This window comes from Thunnus albacares, chromosome 8, assembly GCF_914725855.1.
Source record: "Thunnus albacares chromosome 8, fThuAlb1.1, whole genome shotgun sequence".
Classification (NCBI taxonomy): domain Eukaryota; kingdom Metazoa; phylum Chordata; class Actinopteri; order Scombriformes; family Scombridae; genus Thunnus; species Thunnus albacares.
The window spans coordinates 26,415,909-26,442,504 of record NC_058113.1 but is presented as its reverse complement, the minus strand read 5'-3'; the positions used below and the strand labels follow the sequence as shown (position 1 = coordinate 26,442,504).

Sequence of the window (26,596 nt, the reverse complement as noted above, 5' to 3'; positions counted from 1 at the left end):
TGCGAGACACTGTGTTCATTTTATTTTTTTTCTCAAAGATTTCATTTGCTTCTCATTGTTGTTGCCATATGGGTCTACCCTACAGTTCTGCCATTCGCTAGAGAATGTGTACATCAGTTTTCCTGTTCTCATTGCCCCAAGTGACCCTGCTTGCCTGCATAATTTGCATCCCATTTTTTTTTCATTTTTACCTATAAGAAATAGGTAAGTCTTGGTGAAATATTCAAATTGATTTCTATTCCAGCAGTCAAGTAAGTTCTCACTCGCTGTTCCTACACTGCTCTCCTCTCCTTCTCCTCTCTCATGTCCAAGCTGCTCTGCTCCTCTCTCATTTCCTGCCCTGTTCTACTCAACTCTGCATCTAAATGAGGAGAATAGACCAAGGAAAAGGAAAACCTTAATATTAAGTTAAAGCACTGATGGCCTGACATGATGAAGACAAATCTGACAACAGATTGAAAATTGCACATGAACATGGCCTTTAAATGCCATTTAACAATGCTGTGAGTCCCAAAAACAAAATTCTAGAGGTGGATATGCCAAACCCTGAAACCATAAAACCAAAATTATCCACTTAGCTAGATACCACACAAAGTGAGTGAGAAAATACAGATTTTCTTTTTACAATCACGGTGAACTGACCCTTTAAAGGTGCAGTGTGTACAATTTAGTGGCATAGACTTGGCAGAAATTAAATTTAGTAGTCATAAGTATGTTTTAATCAGTGTATAATCAACTGAAGTTTTCGATACCTTAGAATGAGCCCTGTATATCTACAGATCCATGGAGCCCACCATGTTGCACCGCAATGTTTCTACAGTAGCCCAGAATGGACAAACCAAGCACTGGCACTAGAAAGGGCCTTTCGTGTTTTTCACAAGTTTTGCGGCCACTGTAGGTTGGGGGGAGAGGGGGCGGTATTTGATCGTTTGCAAACTGCAACCTCACTGCTAGATGCCACTAAATCTTACACCCTGGTCCTTTCAAAACAGTACAAGCTGATGCATTATTTGGCCACACTTATGGAGCAGTGCAGTTGGGTTTAAATGGCTGGGAAGTGGAGAATGTAAAATCAGTCAAAGACACCTACCACTATGAGGTTCCACATGCGAGCAGCCTCAGCAACCAGTGTGGAGACGCCGCTGCAGCCGGGCATCAGGACGATCTTGATGGGCTCAGTGTAGAGAAGGTCATACAGCAACTTGGTGGCCTCTCCTGGGTCACACTGGAAGGACAAAATGACAAAGTGTTAAATGGTTGGAAGGATAAACAGATGGATGGGTGGATCAATATTAAGGAACAGAAATGACTTGAGGCAATCGAGAGAAAGAGAAAGGGAGAGAGGCGGACATGGAGGAGTCAGACGAAGGAAGATGGGGAGAGATATGGGTGAGGGAGACAGATTGAAAGAAAAAGAGAACAGAGGTTGAAGAAAAAGAAGAGACATGAGTAATGGAGTGTGGGAGATGGGGGTGACCATAAACAGAAACAGAAAGAAGAAAACAGAAGAGAGTAGATAAAGTTAAGTAAAATGACAAAGAAGTAGCAGGGAGTGACAAAAAGGCCAATGCAAATGTGAAGAGAAAAGACACGTGGGAGAAAGAAAGGGACAAGTAAGAGAAATGGAAAGAACAAAATAGACAAGGTCAAGATAAAGAGACGGAAAATGGCACAAAAGTAGCAGGGAGCAGCAAACAAGTAGATGCAAATGTGTAGAGAAAAAACAAGCTGGGGGAAGAAAAAGAAAAATATCATCCGCTAAGAGTTCACGTCCACACAGGCAGTGTGTAACATCAAAACACAAGACGCTGTCCGCAGATCAAGACATAAGAACAGAGAGACGGGCAAACAAAAGTGAGCCTGACGACCACAACAGCAGCTATCACAAGTCATTACAACCCTCCAATAAAGTCATTTACAGCATGTCTAGGTGGCGACAGTGTGGCTGGAATGATCCATCACTGCTGTGTCAGTCAGACTACCGACAGGCCGTCACCGCTGCACCACTCATGAGTCACAAATAAACTGGCCTGACACGTCTAATGATTCAGCACGGAAGAGGAGAAACAGCTTGCAAAAACAAACACACATGCAGATTAAAAAAAAATACACTCCCGACAAGTGTCATAAACAATCGTACCGTGGCCGATGACAGTGAAGATCAATATGGCTCCTAATTGGGGTGTTTGTCTCAACGGCAGAATTTTCTCTTTGAGACAGCCCTGTGATTTTTCTGAAGTGGTAATCACCACTCAAGACCCAGGAATATATGGAATAGCAGGGCTTCTCATTGATTGATGTGTTTTCCATTAACTCTAGATTGGGTGGAATTATAGTGGTGTCATGTCACCACAGAAAAAGTCAGGATGTCTACGTGACCTTAGATAAGTCAGTCTGAACCATATTAAAGGAGAAGTCTGACTGTTGACATCCTCTCATAGATATGGTTTTCTTTATTGGTGCCTATCAAAGTACGAATTTCAACTTAAAAGGAAGACTTCTCTTTGATTCATTGGGCCACATAAGACCTTCAAGGCATGTTTTTTTAAACTGTGCATGTCATTAAGGTGACCAAACCATCAATCGCAATTAACCTGTTGATCTTTGTGGGGTTTCAAGATGAACTTGAGGCATTTCAGTTGATAAGAATGTTCTCCCAGAGCTGTATCAGGGCTGCTGTGTTAAGTTACTTTCAACTACAAGGAAAGCATATATTTGTCACCGAAGTTAGCAATGTCAGCGTGCGTTGCTGCTGCAGACCGCTATAACACAAACAACGTACACAACAGGTGCTTTTTTACTTATTTGAAGGCAGCTATTAAAAGATGGCACTTTCTTCCTTCACTAAGAAAATCATCTTTGGTCAGCTTGAAGTTTGTTTTTCCATCAAAGTAGTTTTTAAAGCATTTTTTACTTGTTTTGGGTAGAGACAGTAGATAATGACAGGAAATGAAGGGAGACAGAGATGGCCAGATGCGACCCAGGGACATTGTGGTTCATGGTTGCCGTGTCAACACCTGGGCCATCCGGATGTCCTGCAATAAAATATTCTAAATTCAAGGTTGACTTACTAGCTGACACCTGAGCAAGTTATATCAGCCATGTTATATGGCTGAAAACAAGTAGGCAAACTTTGAGTTCAGAATATTTTAGCAGTTATTTGTTCCTATGGTCAATAATTAATTTCAACTCCACATTTGTTTACGTTGGTCACTGGCACCTTGTAAGCTACAAAAAAAATGTCAGTTCAGTGTATTTAGCCTTGTTTTAGCAAAAATATTTGATTTGCTCAGATGAACAGTGCAAAAATTAGATTATGCTGCAGGAGTGGTTTGAGAAGTTTCTATGAATGTTTTGAAAGTTTAATCAAAGTGAAAAGTTCTCACCTTATAGTGATACACACTAATGACAAAACTAACAACTTTTAACCTTTTACCATCAACCAACACCAACGATGAGCTGCAATATACCTGGTTGGAGTCCAGCTCATTTTAGATATGGTCATCTCTCCACTGACCATATCTAATTATTCCCATTGGCCGAAGACCAGGTACATACTATCAATTATAGGCAAAAGACTGTCTGTCTAAAGGTTCCATACATTGCTGACTGTCTTAAATCCACTGGGCTAATAGCATTAACGCATTAACGGGAAAGCAACCTCCCAAAGCATAGCATAGCATAGTGCGAGTGTCCCAGCTGAATTATTTAACTGTTGTCTGAGATCAGCTGAATTTTTTATTTGTCAGTCTTTCTCATTTGAAGACATGTCTCCTGGGCTGGTTTTGGGGGTGATGAGAGTGTTTCATTTCATGTTATGTCTTCATTTCCCCTTGGCAAAACATGAAAGTAGTCATAATAGTAATGTTTGTGATTAAATGCACTACTTTAAAAAAAAAAGAGCCGAGAGAGGTGTTCAAATAATACATGTACATGCAAGGCGAGAGTGTCTCTGGGCTAATATTTCTGAATGGTAGATCTTAGCTATTTGAACTTGAAACAGGATTTTTGCTTGGGAAAGGTTGTTGACAACTGCTGTTGACTAATAAAAGCATAACAATGCTGAGGGACAACAAAATAAACCTGTACAAAAATCCTGTTACTTGTTGATATCAAAATATTGCCCTAAGCTGATTACTTGTACCCAGTTAGAGTTATGGAGTACATGTCTGTAAAATTACTCACTGAGTCTGTTCTACTGTTCTGTCTCCATGCACTGCTGACCGTCTTCAATGCACTGGTTTAATAGCATTAACACTGACTGGGAAAGCAGCTTCACAATATTGATGTCATATAGGAATATGCAACCTTGTGCAATGCGGGGCCAAGAGGCTGCAGGCTTTCCTTGGAATCAATCTGATCACAGATCTTTTCCCCCTCTCTGGTGTTTTTGGATGCTGCAACGTTCAGCCGGTGAACAAAACTGTAGCCTATTGGGCGTCCATGGTACATGGTTGCCTATTCCTCATAAAACTAATTGCTGGAACAACATATAGTCATCTTGGTGTGAGGGAGATGCAGATTGACGCACAGACCTTTTTAAACACTGTCTTTCCCGAAGGTTGTTTGTGTTCTCTGTCACTCTGGCTGTGGGTTGGCTGCATGCTGAGAAGAAGCTCGTTAGCTTTGTGGTGTTACAGTGTTTTAACAAAACTCTGATGAGCCGTAATTCATCGCCTACGCTGATTATCTTTGAATTATTTAATCAATTCATCATTACCATCCGACACTGCAGGTTTTAATAACAGCTTATTTTCATAAATTGTCTGAGTTACTCGCCACTCATAACATGTAGAAATTAAAAAATAATGAAAAAGTGCAGATCCTGACCTTTTAGAGGTTATTGAAGTATCTAAACAAAGACAAAGGTCTACAGTATTATCCCTCAATGTAGGCAAAATCATGTTTATACATATTATCTTGTCAGACAAATATATCTTAGATTATATTTAGATTGATTACATGATTAATTAAAGGGGACATATCATGCACATTTCCAGGTCTATATTTTTATTCTGGGACTATACTGAAATATCTTTGCATAATTTACAGTTAAATAAAACCTCCTTATTTGTCTTATACTGGCCCTTTATGCAGCCCCTCAGTTCAGCCTCTGTCTGATAGCTTTAGTCTCTTTAAGCCTCCCTTCCAATGAGCCCATTCTGTTTTGATTGGTTAGCGTCTCGGCTGACTTCCAGCGGCTCTGGAGGCTATGTAAAAAAAATTGACAGTAGTAGGATTTCACATCTCTTACTTCTTCTTTACTTGAAATGGAAACTTCTCAAATACATCGGTACATGTTTGAGTCTGAATCTATATCTGAGTGGACAACTGTGTTTTGTGTGCTTTAGCAACAAAGGCTACAAAACAATCTGACGTCATTAGGAGGAGGAAGTTGAAGTAACATTGCATATGAAGCGTTCAGAGTAGGCTGAAGACCTGGCTGTTGATGTCCTGGGAGCATTTTAACATACATTCATCTCAAGTTTTAGACCTTTGACCATATTTAATATAGACATCAGACATCATAACAGTATAGAAATAACAGAAAAATCACAGAAAGCATTATGTGTCCCCTTTAACAAGGAACAAGTCTGTCAACAGTGTAGAATGCAAAGTTTAAATACATTGACAGTAAGTGGTAGTAGTAGTGCAGAGCCTCAATAAAAAAGGTGAATTATGGCTGAATCTTTGCTGGGAAAAAATAATGGCATGCATTAGTGAGAAAAACATTTTTATTGGGTGGTAAACCAATGCCCATCCGTTGAAAAAGCTATAAAAGGCCTTAATCATCCCGCATAAAATAAGGGTCCTTTAGATCTCTGAATGAAATGCATAAAATTTGAACAATAATGGAGCAGGCCACAAAAAAAAATAAATAAATAAGCTTAAATACTGTTTGCATATACTGTTGTGAAAACAGTCTGGGCTTGACTTTGGTCTGTCAAGAAATAAATTCAGTTGTTTTACCCCTACTGGCAACTTATTTCATGCTCATTGCACCTTTATCTTAATATACAAAGGTTAACAGGCTGTAAAGGTATCAAATAAAGGGCTCTATTCTTGAATACAATTGCAAAACGGAATCAGACTCTGTAGCTGAACCTTTCAATCATTTAAGTGTTTCTGTGAGTATAAGAAATGAAACCTTTGGTTGAACAGTAACAAAATGGGAACACAGTGCAGTAAGAGGTGAAGAAGCACACAGTCTCCCTTATGAAAGAAAAAAAAAGCGAAAACAGGGGTGTTGGCAGGTATGCAATAAAGGCTGAGGTATCTGCTATTCTTGGAGGTCTTTCTCTACAACCCTCTGGGGTCATCACCATTTCCACTTTCATTTCTACCCCTCCATGGCTCATGAGAGCGCCTGGATTGACGGCCCCCGATGCCATACACATTCACGTACACACACACACACACACACACATACACTCAACCAGTGCGGATGTGTGTACACAGCCATAGAAGTGCACTCACACAGCTGCATACACACACACATAACTCCCCCACTTCTGTCGCTGTCCTTGGTTCTGAAATTCCCTGAGCCAATATCAGTGTCAATGTTAACATGCCTATGTAGCCCTTCCAATCAGTCAAACCCAGCCTGCGAGAACATTTGAAAGAAACTGAAGGTTCCCTGGGCTGGGAAGAACTGCAGAAGACACTGGCTTGTCATAATACACTCTCTAATTACACTCCAGATTGAATAATATAAAAAGAGTGTGAAGAGGAGATAAGATAAGGGCCTGGGGGAGAGCCTATGTATTGAATCTCCAAGCATGCGCTGCTACATCTCCTAATTTCCTCATAATTACGTCTGGCACCCCACTCAAGGATTGTGTGCCAGTGGACATGCGTGAGGACCAGTGATGAATACTGGTTATGCCACAGAGGACGGGAAATTGTGTCACGGCTGCCAATTAAAATAAAGGGCGGAAGTGAGGGAAGCACCTTGTTTCACCATTTCTCTGTATCTCCACTGTCTCACTCCATCACTGTTAATAATTGATCAAAGTTGGCAGTCTCGGCTTTGATATATCCATGGCAACGGCCTGCGTGCAGAGTGTGTGTCTGCACATACTGTATGTGTGTGTGTATGTGTCTGTCGGGGTGTGTGTGTGTGTGTGTTTGTGTGTAGATCTCAGAAGGCTGTAAATAGTCTGATGCTGTCGCCAGAATAGCCAGGGAAACAAGCCGTTCTGCTACCACAGGGTCTCTGCATCCATTAAAAGGACAGGCTGGGATTAAGTGTTGAGCTTCATGAATATTGTATGATGTTGAACAAGCTGAGGACATCGCTTGATACTCCACAACCCTAATGGTCACAGACTGGTGTGTGTGTTTAGGCACCTGTTTGCCAAACCTGAGTCAAACTTAAATGCATGTCTTATACGTTCAATATTGTTGTTAAACTTCATGATAACAAACAAACATCATGATAACAAATTCAGGTCAAGGGAGTCTGCTGCATAATTACACTTCTCCAGCCTTGATCTTGAGATGCAAGCAAACAAAGGACCAGTTACGCCCTTGTCTTAATCTCATAGTTAAACAAAGAGCTGTGCTCACAAGATGGAGATGTGCTCTTTGACCAAACAAGAATGTGGAGTTAGTCGTAATAACCAGATGTAAATATCATAGCTAATTAATCCCCTTTCTTATAATTGCTTTTTCTTCCTCTCAGAGGGTAAGATCTTCATTACTATTCCAGCCAGGTGAAAAACGTTTGCAATCAGAAGGTAAAAATCTCATTTCAAACACACTGTACCCACAGCAGGAGCAATAAATTCCCCCCTTGACTTAATTCAAGGAATTAACCAGCGTCTCTCAGACAATGTCATACCAGCCTCTTTGAGCTGTTCTATTCAAAGGATCTGCATCTATTTCTCGAGCCGGAGGCGCCAGCGATTCCTCAAGCACGAGGAGTGATGTTTTCCAATCCCTATGAAATCTGTTCATGGAATTGCTTTATCTTTATGTTTATGGCAGCTACATCTGCAGCTGCCTGCTCCACTACACTTGTAATCAGCGGATGCACACACACACGCACACACACACACACATACACACACACACACACACACACACACACACACACACACACACACACACACACATACACATACACACGAACACAAACATACACATATTTGATCTGTTTAGCATTTGATTGTAAAGAACAAGGTGTACGCATAATAAGCATGCACTGTACTATCAGCTCTGCATACATCCACCGTATGAATTTGCACATATATTTTGAAACCTTATTTGTTTCTGTGGTTTGCTTCAAGAGTAACTGTGTTGCCATGCCAACTCTCTCTCTCTTTCTCTCTCTCTCTCCCGCACGCACACACACACACTTTCTCTCTCTCTCTCTCCGCTATTCTGTTTAACAGGATTCCAATGCAGAGCCCTGTACACCAATCAGAATAAAGCTTGTAGCAAATTTCTAACCAGTCCCCCACAGTTAACTGTTTGGTGCCCCGGCCACTCTCCAGGCATCTGTCCTGCAGGCGTCTGTCCTGCAGCGTGATTGATAACGACCCTCAAGAGAGGAGACAGAAGGGATATCTAGTAGCTAATTGCTTTCACATGTCTCTGCTTCTCCCCCCCAAAAAACTTCCAGAATAAGAATTAGGACCCGCAGCAACGAGGCAGAAATAGAAAGATTATTCACTATGATAAATAATGTGCTTTTTGATTAAAGTCTGTGTCAGTGTTGTAGGTGGTAAACTGGGGCAGTGAGGGGAAATGGAACCAGTGGGTGGGGGGATATTGGATTTATAGTGGTTGATAATGCTGACATTTTAAAATACCACCATGATTAATGATTGATGAGCAACAAGCAGGTGGTGTGTTTGTTCATTTACGACAGAGCAGCTCTGCTCATGGCATGGAAGCCCCCTTTGCCTAAGCAGAGTGAGGACTGTGAGGGTTAGTTATCAGTGGGGTGAGCACTTATAAAAGCTCTTCTTTGAGATGTGTGAGTTGGGGGGGGGGGGAGAGCAAACTCTTAGTCAATTTTCATATATAGCCTTGCAACCTGCCAACCTTGGGAAACAATAAGCTCTAAAAGTCAAGAAAACATTATTGATTGTTAGAGGAAACGTCAAAATCTAACATGACAATGATGACAAATCATATTCAGCACACTAGAGTCAGTTACTCCTCATGCTAATTTGAGAGGCAGATCATCAGATCCCTCACTGACTGACACCACACATCACTTAAGTGCGCACCTCCTCTGACGCTCCTCCACATGCACTCACCATGCTGTCGTAGTGGATGAGCTCCAGCTCGTAGTCAGGCAGGATGTCGCTCCTGTTGTTCACAAGGTCCAGGGCCATCTGAGCGGAGGGCATACACGCCTGACCGCCCGGCCAGCCTCCGCTCATGGGGAACAGCGCTCCGATGTACAGCTTCTTCTTGCCTGCGGACGGCCGTAGCCAGAGGAGAAGAAGGAAGATGAGAGATGCCCGGATTACCCGCCGAGGACTTCTGCAAATCGCCGGCATGGTTCAAGGTGAGCTGAACCGGAGCAAGTTGCTCCAGGTGCTGCAGCGGAGCCAAACCGAGCAAATTTATTTTTATGTGCGAATTCTGAAATGAATTTTGCGACTGGTTGAAATTTACTCAACACGTGTCCGGCTGAGTGAAAAAAAAAGAAAGCAGGGGTGAGTTTGTATTTTACGTTGAGCTTTGCAGATATTGTGTAAGCCAACTATTTACTTGTAATTGCAAATGTTAAACGAATCAAGTAAATAATTTAGTCGGCGTATAATTTTGCATAATGCATTGTTAATTATACATGGCATACTGGATATTTTCGGGACAAAGTCAAACACAGTTCAGTCAGCCTTTAGCTACTTTGCAGAACTCGTAGCGATCATGTGAGGACACCGAGTCTCTCATCAGTCAAGTTTCAAGCGAACCTCAGTCCTGCAGTCCAATTCGTTACAATTCTGCCCATTTGGCTAGACTAAATTGAACTACCGCTTTGTGCTCGCAATCAATCATGAATATTGGACACCGCGTCCCTTACTCACGACTTTTACGCATAAAGGACGCGCGGATTAAACACTGGAGTCCGCGCAGAAAACGTAACCGGGTCAAATGTGGAGTGTGGATTGGGAGCTGCGGCTAAAAAAAAAAAACAAAACACGATTGTAGTGAACTGAGGGTTGAAGCAGAGGAAATAGCAGGCTACATCTCCCCCTTTTAACGCTGCCGTATTCCAACAGATGAACGATTTGCCGCGGAAAAGCAGGCGCGCCAGAGCTCTGCGTCTGATCCACTGCAGCACCGGCTGGCTGAGTGTGTGTGAGAGAGAAGAGAGAGTGAGCCAGGACAAGTCTGAAATGTATGCCGTAAGAGAGAGAGAGAGAGATGGGGGGGAGGGAGGGAGAGAGAGAGAGAGAGCGAGAGAGAGAGAGAGAGAGACAGCGAGAGAGAGAGAGAGAGAGTAGTGGTTGGGAGGGGGCTCTCGGCAAAATCTCCTCAAAGATTTTCTAATGAGTTACACGCTGAGCTTAACTTAAACGGTACATCCATTCTACAAAAGTCCCACACAACCTTATTTTGTCACATTTTCTTATTTGCATTTGGCTTCTTGTTCCCATCACTCCCTGCAGCTCAATTTCTAATCAATGCATCTGTGCAAGTGGCTAAAGATTGAAGTCCCAAGGGTTGAAGGGCAATTTAATAAACTCAGAGTCAGAAGTAAGAGGGACAGGGTCAGGGAAGGGATGTTCGATATGGTTAAAATCAATACCACAATATTAATGTTAGGACTAATGTTTTGAGAATGATATACTGTACATCATGATATACATAATGACATAAAACAATCAAACAGATGTTCAAAGCAATCAATATCTTGTTCGATTGGTTTTCAAATAAGATTTGCTCTAAAGTCATTTACACAAGATCATTTTTTTAAAAAGCCTAACATGATATGATCATATGTTGTCACAATTCAAGTGACTAATTCAATTAGAGCTCAGCCGTACATTTAAAACTGGGCTAAATTCTTAAAAGAAAAAAAAATCTATGTTTCTGGGATATTGACACCATGACACCAGATCACAGGTTAGCTTTAAAAGTTCCTCTGAGCTATTATGCACTTTATATGAACTACAAAACAAACTGAAGGTAGAGACACTCATCCCTCTGAGAGCCTTTAAAATTCTACTTGCTGATGTTTTTAATAATATTTCTGCCAATTTTAATTAGTGCGTATGTGTTTGTGATGAATGCTTTGTGTGAATGTATTGCTGTCTTGTTTTGATGTTGTACGCATGCAATTTGATCTCAGGTCTTTTGTAAAAGAGATGTTGATCTCACTGAGACTCCCTGATTACATAAAGCCTAACTAATTAACATAATGCTTCAAATAATGTCAATGATGACATTTCAACGTGTTGCTGGATTTGAGACTGTAGCTGATTATTTTTTTCATTATCGTTTAATCTGCCAATTATTTTTCCAATTAATCGTTCCGTCTATAAATTGTCAGAAAACAATGAAAAGGCCCATTATTATTTCCTGAAGCGCAAGGTGACATTGTTTGTTTTGTCAGATAAACAACCCAAACTCCAAAGTCATTCAGTCTGTGTACTATCACATAAGACAGAGTAAAGCACCAAAGCCTCACGAGCGAGAACCTCAAACTAGGGAAAACTGACTGCTTGAAAACTGACTTAAATGAGTAACTGATTGTCAAAATAGTGGCTGATAAATTTTCTGTTGTTGTCTCTGGTTTCATCTCTAGTAAGATTATATTAGATTCTAGTTTATTGTCATTGCACACAGTGTGGTTTCTTCCATTTTTTCCCATTAATGTTTTTTTTGGGGGGGAGGATTTTTTCTTATCCAAATTGAGCATCTAAAGATACAGGATTTTGTGTTCTGTACAGAAAATTGCCTGAAATCTCTGCTCTGTTCACTCTCTGTTCACTCTCTCTGCTCTCTACTTTCTTGTTGTTTATGATATTCCTTGTCTACTTAGTCATTTCTTACTTTATTTTTTTTTTTTAAAAACACACAAAAAAAACTTTTGTCTAGCTCTCTTTTTCATTGCACTTGTACCTGGTCAGCTACCTGAGAATTTGTACCACGGCTCTTTTTGATTTACTGTCCTCCAACGCTTGATTGTCTTGCCTCGCCTGTTAGTCACTTTGAATAAAAGTGTCTGCCAAACAAAATGTAAATGTAAATGCAAAGTAAAGCCTCCTGGGGCAAATTTGTGATTTGTGATATTAGGCTATACAATATATAGTACCAGTAAAAAAGTTTGGACACAACTTTCTATTGGCTTGAACGAGAAAGTGTGTCTAAACTCGTGACTGGTACTGTAAATAAAAATTGACTTTACAGTAACTGCCAGTAAACTGAATTGCAGTTTAATGTAACCGACAGAGAAGCATAATACAGATAAGGATGGGGCCCTCCGGTAGCCTAGTAAGTAAGTAACTTTATTTGTATAGAACCTTTCATATACAGACATAAAACACAATAAAAAACTGAATAAATAGAAAATAGAAAAATTACACAAAGGAAAGTCTGAACAAATGGGTCTTAAGTTGCTTTTTAAGGGTGTCTGCAGTGTCCATAGATCTTAAATCCAATTGGGGAGAGTTACAAAGTTTAGGAGCCACAACCTCAAAAGCCCAGTCTCCTCTAGTTTTAAGCCTAGTTCTATTAACAACCAGCAAACCCTGATCAGAAGACCTTAGAGACCTGCTGGTGACATAAAACTGCAGAAGCTCTCTAATGTAGACAGTTGCCTGACCATGTAGAGCTGTAAAACTGATCACAAGAACTTTGAATTGGATTCAGAGTTTGACGGTGAGCCAGTGAAAAGCAATCAGAATCGGTGTCGCATGAGACCTTTTGGAGGACCTGGTTAAGAGTTTAGCAGCAGCATTTTGGACCACTTGTCCAGGGATGTTTTGCTGAGGCAGGTGAAAAGGGAGTTACAATAGTCAAGACAGAACGATATAAAAGCATGAATTAACAAGCTAAGCTAAGAAGCTTACCACATAACTGCAACATTAACCTTTAAGTTAACGCACTTAACCTTGGTTTGATTCTACCTGTGGACCTTTGTTGCATGTCATACCTCTCTCTCTACCCGTTTCCTGTCTACACCTCCAGCTGTCAAATTAAATGCTATAGTTGAATTATGTGGATGTGTTGAAAATGCCAAAAATCTAAAAAAAAGAAAAACGTGTATTATTAACATATAGCATTGCACAAATAATGTGTGAAAATTTGTGTGAATGCAGTGATGATATGGCTAGCTATGTTAGGTAGTGTAAACAACAAGTATGTAGTATATATATATATATTATAGTTAGTAGTAGTATAGTAGTAGTATAGTAAAATAAAAGTTGAATACAGGCTACAGTAAGCAGAAATACAGAAGGCAATGAGCCAAATGTAGCAGCAGTAGTAAATGTGCAGTAACAGTAGAGCTGAAATGATTTGTAAAGTAATTAATTACTCAATCAAGAGACAACTATTTTGACAAGTGATTAATTATTTTGTTATTTTCTGTTAGCATAAGGGTCAACAGATCATTGGAATTCAAATGTGAATATTTGCTGTTTTTCTTGGTTCACTAAGATCGTAAATTGAATGTCTTTCGGCTAAGGACTGTTAGTCAGACAGAACAAACAATTTCAAGACACTTTGGGCTCTGGGAAACTATTTTTCACTATTTTCTGACATTTTATACACCAAATGATTAATCAGTTCATCATGACAACAATCTGTAAATTAATTGATAATGATTGTTACTTGCAGCTCTAAGGAACAGTAGTGCAAAAACACTGAATCCACTCTTAGGATGATAAAGTTAAGTTATGGTAAATAAATGCTGCAACAACAGTTACATGTAGTCTTGACATCTGAGAAACTTTCAAATTTCGATGTAGCTCAGTTTTAACCAAAAATGTGGCCTTCACGTTGTTTGACCTGCCACTCAACTCAATGCTTACTGGGCTATCACAAATGCACAGTGTTCAACTCCTCTTCTAATACATTGGCCATTCATCTCTACCTCCCCTCCATGGCCAAGTCTATAAAATGTTACAGGCGCTGCTTTGAGAAGTCAGCAAAAAATCCGGCAGGCTGCATCAATCACAGATGATTTTATTTGCCTTCATCTCCATCCGAGAAAAGTGGAGACGGTGATAAGCGAGAGACTGGATTCCCTGCAAACCTGCTGTTTGAACCCTCTGCTCACGTCCAGCTCACTCTCGGTCTGTATCTCTAACAAACGATGACATGTGACCATCCACTTCTGACAAAACATGTGGAGATATGCATGTATACTTTATGTATAGCTGAACATACAGAATCAGGCCTTTGAGCATTTGTAGTTGAGGCAGAATTATGAGTTTTTTATGGATAGATCTGCCTGCATCACAAAGTATCGATGAATTCTTTGAGGGATGTCATAACTAAAGGTTTAACAGCTCATTATCTGAGAAAAAGACAAGCAGTCATCACAGTGCTGACAATACTTTCTGCCATTTCAAATGCAGCCAATTAGGACTATTGACTACACTTTTTTTTTTTTTAATTTCATGCTCATGTTTTGTGTAAGCACGTGTAAGTGCTCTAATTGCAATGTATTGTCAGTATTAAAGTTCCCTTTTGAAAATTACTTATTGCAGCAATTGAGAAGGAGTCTAAATTAAAAACCCTCTGTAGTTAGGCGATGGAATATGACTATTACATAACCCTGGTTCATTACCCAAATCTCATTATCTGGATATCCATGTAGCAGAGAGCTATTCAGATCCAGCTGCTAACAAGCCCTCACAGGCTGAGGTGAGCGTAGTGATCATCTGCTGGCATTTGCCTTCCACTTCCACCTCCTCATCCTCACTGTCACCCTGTGACCCATCCAACGCACCATCAATTATTCAGCTGTGAACTTTACTTGCTGTTTCACTCCATAAGCCTGCAGCCAACGTAGGCAAGGCGCAACAACATCGGGCACTGCAGTGTTAACAACCCACATGGAGGCAAATGGCCCTTTCAGTGAAGACATTAGCTGTGGCACAGCCTGGAAAAGATTCGATGGACACATGAGTGTTGTAACATGTTGCTGAGCCAGTTTAATGAGGGTCTTGTGCTGTGCATTTGCGTGTCTGCGGCTTACACGCTGGGCATCCTTCAGGATAATGGCCAGTTTTCCTCCTGGCAAATGCGTCAGTGTGGAAATACCAATTTGAATGTTTCCTTTTTAACACAGTCTCCAGATTATGTCGTCATTTTATACAGGGAGCAAATCATAACATTGTGAAAATGCTCGGACCGAATATAGTGTGTAAAATAAATTACAATTCTGGAGACGCTGATATTTTGTAGACGTAAGGTTTACTGACATGTCATATCCAGTCTCTTTGTGCAAAGATCAGACTTTTTGGTGAAAAGAGTATTTCAAAATCCATTCTTTATGTTTGTTTAACTTTGCTTGTCGCATCAGATGAAGAACATGAAAACTCAAGCCGTATTTATACATGACAGGGCCAGTATTATCGGAATGACAACAAATTTATGGGAGCATAAATGTTGGCCAGTATGCTAAAAATATATATATAGTTCATCATGCAGTAAAAAGCTCCAACTGTGATGCAGTATCATCATTACATAATTCATCTAGTGGCAGCACACTACACACCACCTTATTTTCAATACTTTGCAGCACCTCAGATACTAGAATAATACATCATGTTGAGTATCAGGGTGGAGGGGAGTGTGTTAAGAATATAAGTTCATTGATCAACTGTAAAAAACAAAAAAACAAAACCCTGCCTCAAGTGCATGACATTGCACATCATTTCATAACCAATTGCGTATTTGTATGTATATAGCTATTATAAAATATAATCTGCTATTTAAAAATCCATTATTGCCGCGAGAAAATCAAATTCAAATTGAAACGCTGAAACATGAAGTAAATATTCTTAATATATTATATATCAACATTTCTATCTTAAACTTTAGAGGCACCCTAAATGTTTAAAGTTTGTCTGGCTGTGTTTTGATATAATCCTCAAATTTTACTGATACAATCTATCTTTTTAAGTGTAAGACTGGCAATATTAAGTATATTTTTCTTACTGTCAACAAATCCCAAGATACAACATCCAATGTTGCCTAAGAACGATTAAAGACATGTCAGTGAGCCTCCATGTTATTTAATTATGATGAACATGGTCATTTACTTTGAGTCTCCCACATACACATGTCATACTGCTGTAAATACTCACTAGAGCGCCAAATGTACATTAATCTGCGGCTAAAAATAGTCTCCAACAAATGCACTATTTACTTCTGTTTGAGTACAAGTTTGTTACAAACCACAATGTCTTTATGAAATTATCAAAAAAGAAATATATGAATATGTTTGTGATCGTTTTTTAAAGATTTACATCTGCAGTATGAACGAATGTATTCCACAGACAGATTTATGTGTTGTTGGTTTCGGAAAGAAAGATAAGAAAAATATTATATAATGCAACGCTTTAATGTCTACAGTCTGTTGACCAGAGATAAACAGAAATGGCATGACTCATTTATAATATGGATTTTTTTGCATTTGGCATGTGGAACCAGAGTTTGGATGGAAACAGTTTTAGCTAGTTATGTTCTGATTATTTTTCTGATTTGTTTGTATTCACTGCGTACCTGGTTTTGTTACACTGTAATTGGAGAAAACAGAGAAAAGTGATGCAATCCTCTACTGCAGCTTGCATATATGTTGTGCATACACCGACACCGACACACCGACACACACACACACACACACACACACACACACACACACACACACACACACACACACACACACACACACACACACAGGGTAAAGCAGACACAGACAGGAGCAGGGTATTAACCTTTCTCCCGCTGAGGAGGCAGTAAGTGGGTGGTGATGGCACATGGAGTGGAGAGAGAGAGAGCAGAGCCAGAAGGAGGTCAGTATTGAGACAGTAGATGGAAATTTCTATTTGAGGAAACAGTGTTCTCCGCTGTTTTGTTAATTATGTGTTTGTCAAGTCTGTCCGTGACATTTGGAAAGTTTTTATCAGCAACTTATGGGATTACTTGAATAAAATAATTTATTGGGGTTTAGCGTTGCCTGACGTGTGCGCATATATATATGTGTGTATGAGCAGTATGTGTATGCGTGGACAGGAGTGTTTGACTTATGAAAGGCCAGCACACGTCTATGCCTAATTCATTAGAGGAACCGTGCTGCGTTTTGAGCCTTTGAAGAATCGTAGCAAACGTATGATTCAATATCTGGCCAATTCCTAATATGGTGACATAACTTTGCAAGAGGGTGAACCATCCTGAAAATGGTAACAAGTGTATTCATCATCCTTGCCAGGGATCAGATGAAAAACAGCTTTACTAGTAGATGTTTTGACCCTTTAGTTTTCTGGGGAGGGCTGACTAAGCACATTAGTTCGTTTTCAGCAATGACCTGCTGCAAACTCACACACTAATACACTGACAGCAACAGAGCCAGTGTTCTGCTGCTGGTAATAGAGCACTATGTAGGACTGGGGTGAGTAGACAGAATATTCAACACCTCACTAAATTTACACCTGCATGATGACAAACCCGCAGCTATTCTTTTTATGCTTATTAACCCTCTCCTTCTGTCAGAATCCCTCCATCCTCATATAGGGCAGGAGCATAGCAAAAACGATTAGCAACAAACTAATAGGAATGCAGAATTTTCATTAAAACTTTGGAATTAAAATTAACAAAACACATAAAGGGATAGTTAGGATGGGTTGAGTTTAAAATGCTACCTCACTAATTATGCTTATGAGCAAATTAAATAGTCCTAATCTTCTCTTTCAGTAATTTGATGCACAAAAAAAAAAAGGATTTGCTAAATACTCAGGGGCAGAAAAATAATGTTCTTCATGTAATGAGCTGGTAAGGGGGAAATCCTGTCAGCCTTGTAATATGTGTGTTTTCCAATATTAGATATGAAAACTAATTTCTTTAATACTGTTTCCCCACATGCTGAGTTTAACTGTAATCGTGTGTCTCACAGCAGAGAAATCTTTAATTGGACCATCTGTTCATAGACGAAGTTTTCTTTTCCCCTGAGTTAGACTGTCCCAGCTGCTGTGGGGATTTGAACCATCAACCTTCAGTTAAAGAGCAACTACCTGTCAAAGGGTACAGCTATTACTCCTCCAAAATGGGGACACGCCTGAGTTTGGCCATTTTCTCAAAGATCACTGCTGCCCTCTTATGGTTACAACACACATTACAGCTCAGTGCTGTATAGAGGTGCAGCAGGATTTGGTTAATGCATCCTTTATAGTCAGGTAATGATAATAAGAATGAAAAAGTCCTACCTGTGTAGTTTCTGTCGTCTGTGGCAGGCAAAAAGAAGGAAAAGCAGTTGATTAGAAATTTAATTCAAGTGGGAAAAGAACAAATAAATAGAAGCAATGGATCATTCTGCATCAGCATTTAAAAAGACAAATTTGATGGGAAAAAATGGTAATGATTTATATTACAGGTCCTTTAATTTTATACAAATTTCCTGGGAATTTTCCGTTTGCAGGTATTTAACGGTTCATTTTTAGGACATTTCAAAGAAAGGATGGTGCAATTTGGTACACAAAACAGAAAAAAGATCATACATAGTTGTTAATTTGCAAAAATTCCTAATACATTAGACTCTTGATGATTCTTTAACTGACAGAAAATACTTGTGTCAAACAATATATATTAGTATATTAGGTTTTCTCAATGATTTCCTAAAAGTAGTATTTCTAGTAGTACTTCTTTGCAAGGGTTATGTAATTTAGTAGTATTGTACTGTACTGTCAAGAGTCTAATTTATTAAGAATCTTTGCAAATTAACAACTACGCATGAACCCAAATATATGATATTCCTTGTCATTTGTACCAAATTGCACCACCCTCTATGTAAAATGTCCTAAAAATGAAATGTTAAATAGCTGCAAATTACTCTGAAAATTTCCAGGAAATTTCTGTAAAATTAAGCGTTACTGAAAAAATCTGTTGTTTTTAAATGAAATTAATCACCTTTATAAACTACAATTTGCCAAGATTTGGTGCAGTAAAGCTCAAAATTCAAGTGATTTCTGCCCACTAGATGGCAGTGACATAACACTAGTGTGAAATGCACTAAATGTGGGTTTATGCTGAGCAGTGATGCCTGGCAGGAGGTCCCTAACTGTGGTAGGTATTATGTAATCTCATGATGTTTTACAGGCATATTTAAATATCACAGAAAAAAAACTATAAAATCTCATACATTTAAATACTGTAAGTGTTACAGAACATCTTATAGTAACACCATAGAAGATCTAAACAGTATAAGTAAGTATTTACACACTATAGAGCATTTATACATCCGATTTTTTTAAGGAGTCTACAGCCTACTTTCAGATGGCCATTCCAACTGTGCTGATAATTCCTCTTTCATCCTTTTTTAATACTACCATTCCCATAGCAACTTTATTGGTTGCCATGCCAACCCCTCTGATAACCAGTTGGCAATCTCATTTCTTGCAGTTCTTTGTTTCATCTATGCTTTTTTCCCCCGAATACTTGTTTATTTGCTCTAATTTGAACAAATCCTTTTCAGACATAGACATGCCAACTGTTGTAACTGAGAACACTCTCTTGGGTGTCATTCCTATCACGAACCACTGACACTTTCATATAATATTAATTCAGTATTTATTCAGTATTTATGTGTATGGTTTAATGTGGGACATCATTCATTTTACCTGCCTGTGCCAATGGTGCAGACTATCCTCTGTGGATTATACTCCGATTGGTTGGATCATTTATTGCCTAGCAACCCTGCTTCACCATTGGGAGAGCAGGTGCTTGTAATTATCTGTCATCTTTAAAGCCTTATGTTCCCATTTTTGCGAGGCAGACTGCAAAAGCTAAGTGAGTCATATCTATGTGATGAAATGGCACTGGATGTGTTATGTTTATATGATTACAATGCACATTTCTGCCAAAAAGAAGTAGTTAGAGATTTAAATAAACTTACTAGGACTGCAATTAAAAAATGATTTAAATTATCGATTAATCAGTAGATTATTTTCTCTGTGAATGTGTCTGAAATGTCTGATTATTTTTCTCTCATTCGCTTAATCAACTAATCACCTCAGCTCTAAAATTTACAAGAAATCTTAAAAAATATATTTTAAATATTTTCCACAGTGGTAAACTTCCCTATATCAGTTTAAGAAACATCTTAACCTTTCAAGAGACTGGTTTGCTACTACTTGTTATGATGGACATTAAGAATTTATATAAGAAATATTCATGCCACGGTGGTCAAACTCTGGAGATGAATGTTCGCCAACACTGACTGTGCACCCAAGTATCTTTGCTAGCTTAAAGGGGACATATTATGCACACTTCAGGCTCTATATTTTTAATCTGGGGCTTTACTGGAATATCTTTGCAGGATTTACAGTTCAAAAATTACTAATTTATCTTATTTTAACCCTTTATACAGCCCCTCAGCTGTAACAGGCAGTTTTGGCTTTTATCTTTTTAAGGCTCCCCTCCTAAGGAACCCACTCTGTTCTGATTGGCCAGCTCTGTACGTGTTCAAGCCAGAATCTGATCCGAAATATGAGAGAGGACAACCTGAACAACACATGGAAAAACCTTAGCGACAAAGGCTACGGAACGGATGGCCATTTATGGGCATATGCAACGATCTGACATCAGCTCGTTGACAAGGTAGAAAAAAAACAAAGCGTTCAGGACAGGATGAAACCTGGGCTTTTGTCTTAGAGGGAACATTTCTAGAGACGCTTACCTTAGGTTTTGGAACTTTGAGCATATATAACATAGATATCCGACATCAAAACCGTGTATAAACAACAGAAAACCACAAAAAGCACAATATGTGCCCTTTAACTAGTTTTAGACTGGCTGCAATGATAGTATAAATGTATTTTATTCCTATCTGTGTTGTCACTTTACATGCTTAGCCTACTGAATTTGAACGACAGTAAGTTGCATCCCAGCATACAGAATTACTTTTGTAATCTTTCTGTAACTGAACACGTAATGCCAAATCTCTTCTAGTCACACTGGCTGAGATACTCACAGAGGCAGGTGGGTTTAGGTGCATCCCACTTGCCCAGTTTAGTGCAATGGCTGATGTTTCTGCCCTCCAGGATGAAGCCAGCATGGCAGCTGTAATGGAGCACTGTCCCTTCCACTGGAGGCCCGGGGGGCTTCACCGTCACCCGGCCATTCTCAAGCGATGTCCACACCCGTGGACACAGCAGCACTGGGAACCAGAAAGAGCACAAAGTTAGAGAAAAGTAGTTACGTATTTATTAGATCTATTATTATATACTTATTAGATTATATCTATATTAGATTTATTTGATCTATTTACACATCCAGCAGACACAGAGCAACATTATCATTAACTTGGAGTCATGTCTCTGGCCACTTGATGAACACAAGTCCAATTTTCACTCTCCTTTTAGCTCTGGTCTGGTCTCAACTAGCTCCTGGGGGAAATATCTGGCTCTTTCACTGATAAATACTCCACTATATGTTCACCAGCTCACTAACTTTGTCTGCCATTTGGTGCTAGCATACAGTTGGTTTATCTGCACTTTTTTGCTGAAAACATCTGCCTCCGTGGTTGAAAATGACGCTAAGAGAGCAATGGTTCTGGGCCTTAAAATCGAGATTAAATGAAAAATGCCTTTTTAATGCCTTCAATGAGCTGTGAAACACTAAAACACTCTGTAGACCTGAGGAAAACTGCAGAGTCAGGTTATAATTGGTTGTGGTCCCCAAGAGTGACACCTTTCATTGGACACATCATCCTTTAATCAATTGTGTATGCAAAATATTGATTAGTGCAGCTTTAACCAGCAAACAAGGGAAAAAATCCAAAAGCAATGAGTTATTTAATTCTGAAGTTGTGTAATGAGCTACTTTGCAATGTAATTTTGTCGAATGAAAAATCAAAATGGTCAAATTATACGTGGAAAACTGCATTTCAAAAGTTCTGTGTTATTTAAGTAGCATCATTCAGGCCTATTCAGCCATCATAGTATATCCACAGAGTCAGTGAGTTGTATATCTAATCTAAGAGAACATCTAATAGAACAGACGACTCTTTGGCTTGGGCACATGATGTAATACTTTTTTCATTGCTGGACTCAATGGCAGTCATTCATGAACAGCTAACAAACTGAAATTAAATGATTTAATTAGCTAGTTAGCTTTAGTTAGCCTTTATCATGACCAAGGTTGTTAAACTGTCTGGGACTGAATCATTTCTATGGAAATGTTATTAGTGTTGTAGGTGTTTGTCATTATACTTTAAGTTAGATGAAAGGTTAGCACTGTTAGCAAAGACTTGCAGTAAGCAAAAAAGCGTCTTGTTTTTCAAGGTTATTCATCTCTTCTGGTAATTGCTGCTGCTGCTGCTGCTGCTGACATGCGTTTCACAAAAAACATCGACCTCTTCAGCAGTTTACAGATGAAGTCTGAACAAGTATTAGGTTTAAGAAAACATAACAGAATATAAATGAAAATAAGGGAAAAATGTTTTACCTAAACCAACGTCTGAGGCTTAGGTCTCAATTAATTCACCTTGTGAGATTACGTCTGTCTGTTGAGCAGCTTTACCTCTGAGAAATGTTTGCATATGTTAATGGGCTGTGTTCAGATATTAGGCTGTGGATACATCTGTAAATTGCCCTGTACATAGATTTAACCTAAATACAGTATGGTCACAATATAATACAAATTTGATAAAGTTAGCAAGTCCTAAAAATGTAACCTCAACTGTTCTAAGAAGCCTCTCAACACTCATATAGACACATTCTGTGTTAGTGATAAATAAATTAGGCTACATTTCAACTCCCAAATTGGCCCACTTTGTGATGTTAGCTTGCAATGCTACAGCCTCCATATGGTTTAGTATTTGTCTTCCTCATTTTATTTCCTGACAAAATGGCTGAGCTCATTAATATATTTCTGTTTAGCTGTGCCGAGTTTGTTGAATCTTCCTTCCAGCACGTAATAAAACTCCAATCTGCACATTGCAGCTTGCGCTCTTACATAAGCCAGAGAAAACAAAAATCCTGCTTTGGAGAATGCACTCTTGGGAAAAACAAATTCCACTGATGTTAAATGTGAACCAAAAGAACAAAAACAGAGAAAACAGAGTAAAACAGGGATTTGATTGGATCGCTGGCCTTATTTCTCTGAGTAGAAATTATATTCAGGCTTCATATGTCCATTAAGAAAATGCTGGTTTGTAGTTTCCAACAAGAACACACAGTTTCTAACCATGTAGAAACAGTACAACAACTTCAGTACTATAAACATAATAAAATATATAACAAATGGAAGGAACACAGTGCATATCAGCTCCTTTATTCTTTAACCATAATCTAAATATAGTCCCTCCAAAGCAATGCAAACCCAAATTGTCCTCTATGGGGGTATTACAGATCATTTCACATTTACATTTATTAATTTACAGCCCTTAATCAAACACACATCTCAGAATGTAGAGACAGAAAGCTGACTAGATACTACTAATCAGAAATCTCTCAATCTCAAAGGTCCACACCCAAATCAACTCCATTCATGTCTCCTCGTATCCATTTTATTTGTCATAGTCTATTTTATTCTATTCTATTTTTATCTATTATAATGGTTTTATCGCTACATTTTTATATTTTTAATTTCTCATATGAATTAGTCTCAAATTGTTTTAATGTTGTCTTATTATCAGCTTGTCTGTCATCTTTGCAGCACTGTGAATTGCACAAACCTGTGTAAAAGGTGCTATACAAATAAAGGTTTGATGTATTGATTGGCTGGTTCACTGTTGAAAACCATGAGATGAGGTTAAAAGCTCCAAAATAGCTAATAAGTGGCCACACATACTGTTCCCAATGTCAAGAATGAACTAAGAGATTTTATAGGTATTCATTTGTCAGTATTAACAAGATGATAACACCTTCTAAATTGTAACTAATTACAGCACATGTACTGGGGAGGTGGGAACCCACAACAGTACAAGACTGTGGATTGATTTCATTTAAGCTCCACTTATGGTTGCATTACTTTACCTTACTGTGGATTTACATGTTACTACTGTAATGAGTAAAAATAACTTCAATCATTAGGAAAGTGAGAGTGAAGATTGCACAGTATTTCACACTTTCTTCCGTGTGTAGTGTAAACAGGGAAGGGGAAGTGCTGTCAAAACAACTGAGATTTTATCACGGTAACTGTGGTTTTAATTTGTTGGGGATTAAGAGAGTGTTGCACGTCATGCCCCTCTGTCTCCCCCTTGTTTCCTGTCTGCTTCTCCACTATCAGCTGTCAATTAGAGGCAAAAATGTACAAAAACATATCTTTAAAAAAAATGTGTTGTTGATTAACCAGATATGGCATGTTATTATACGCAAGGATGATTTGGGGGAAAAAAAAGAACTTTGTGACAGTATAAGGGAAAGGAAGAGGGACAGGATGAAAGGGGAACAGAATTAGAACAAAAAAGGACTTACAACATCTGCTGTGCTGCGTAATGTCCGTCCATGTGCCGTTGGGTAAACACTTCCTGACCTTGGGTCCCACGATCACCCGGTTTCCTCTGCAGATGTACTCTATCTCATAATCCACCGGCAGGATCTGCACACTGCGGATCTGTAAGGGAGACACGGACCCAGGGAGATTGGAAGAAGAGACAATAATTAAAGCGTGATTGATGCTCTCTCATACTGGTTTTTCTCATTCAGTTAGGGACCCGCTACATTCTGTCTCAATGCAGAAGAGTAGATGGTGCCATATGGTTCTGACAATAAAGCTCTGCTAGGGAGAACATTGCATAACAGTATTGTCTGAATTGATGAGCTGTCATACTTTGAACAACACCTTCACTTTGGTTGGGAGAGGAAGGAAATGTGTGTGTTTATGTTTCAATTTCATGTGAATTTCATGAGAATTTGAATGATTTAAAAGGCCCAGTTGTAGGGGTTTTGGTCCTTTTCATACTTTGAAACTGCATCTCCTCTCTGACTTGGCTTTTCTGCAGTATAGGATTAATTACAATCTTTAATTAAATGAACATACAGTCATTTGTATTATACTAAAAATAGTGGTGCAAACAGGATGACATGAAGATGAGACACCATCTATGTTTGTTGTTTTGTTTGATGTAATTTACAATACCACTAATTCACAAGTGAGCCAAAAGTTAAAGGGTGCAACAGTGATTTAGTATTGCACTTCCATAAATTCACAGGATTTAAAAGAGATTAACAGATTAACCTCTTAAAGCTCTTGGATCGGTCATTTGGTTGGTCAGTATAAATTCATGCTGTGCAGCCACACATTGCTCAGATCCACAGAGCTTTATTTTAGATTCTAGTGGAGATCCAAAAGTTTCCAAAGTAACTAAATATGTCAGACTTAATTTGGGGAAAATGTGTGTAAAATGATTTAACAGACATCTAAATAATTTACATTTGATGGTGTGGTGCAGCCATAAAAAACATGGAGTCTTGGGTTTGAATATTTCACTTATGCAAACATGATATAGCTTCAATAAAGAGCTGGAACAGGCTGATACAGAATATTACAGTATATGATTCTGTCAGACAGTGTGGAATTAAATTATTTTAAAATCCTTAAAATCTTTTAAGTGGAAAGGGGAAAACTGTATACTTAAAGATAGACAAAAAACAAATCTACTAGCTTTTTGCGTAGCATTCAACTGTATTCCATGGTCTTCATCAGTGAATAGAAGGTGAGTAAACTCATTTGTCGATGAAGACTGCGAAATGCTGTTGAAAGCACAGGAAAAAGCTAGTAATTGAACCTTGAGTTAAGAATATTTTTGTCAAACCACAGTACTATTTCACAGGTCAAGAATGAATTTTCATGCTAAATGTATGTCAACAGATTAAAAAGTATTAAATAACCTTAAAACTATTTAAGGGGAAACAAAAAGGGGAAAAACTTGATGTTAAGGGTTTGACAGAAGATTATTAACTCAAGATCCACTTACTGTCTTTCATACTCTGCACTCCAAGGTTGTAACACAAGTTGTCTGTTAAAAATGTGTCGTCTTTCCCAAGGCCACAGTTTCCACAGGCTGAGTAATAGTACTCCCCATCATGAGTAATGATTAGTATTTAATTTTAGTCTCATGGTGCATACATGTTCACATTTTAGTATGTTTCTCTTTGCCTCACATGTAATCCCGGTGTGTGTGTGTGTGTGTTTTTTACAAATCTGCTTTGTTGAACAGTTCACAGTTGAATGAAACGTAGAAACATTAGAGTGAGAGCTGGATGTGTGATGTGACAAAGGTCAGAGGTTGCAGCTGATCCAGGACATTACACACATGAGCCATTAGAGCCAGCAGATCGCTCTGTAGCTACTGATTGTGTATAACATTTAGAAATGTCATAAAATGTTCCTCTAATTACGTTTCTAACACACTAAACTATATTTCTTTAAGTAATAACGTGAGAACATTTTGATTAAT

General features: G+C 38.8%; 1 protein-coding gene across 3 annotated transcripts in view; it reads right to left on the bottom strand.

The window, feature by feature from the left end:
- The window catches only part of gabbr1a (gamma-aminobutyric acid (GABA) B receptor, 1a), a 73,278-nt gene that overhangs the window by 42,730 nt on the left and 3,952 nt on the right, over nucleotides 1-26,596 (bottom strand). For all 3 annotated transcript variants that reach the window (XM_044358793.1, XM_044358794.1, XM_044358795.1), the window contains exons 4-8: nucleotides 24,612-24,750; nucleotides 21,164-21,349; nucleotides 18,402-18,419; nucleotides 9,270-9,430; nucleotides 1,091-1,225 (exon numbers count right to left, since the gene is read on the bottom strand). In XM_044358793.1, coding sequence (XP_044214728.1) covers nucleotides 1,091-1,225; nucleotides 9,270-9,430; nucleotides 18,402-18,419; nucleotides 21,164-21,349; nucleotides 24,612-24,750 — 639 coding nt within the window. The remainder of the gene's footprint in view (nucleotides 1-1,090; nucleotides 1,226-9,269; nucleotides 9,431-18,401; nucleotides 18,420-21,163; nucleotides 21,350-24,611; nucleotides 24,751-26,596) is intronic.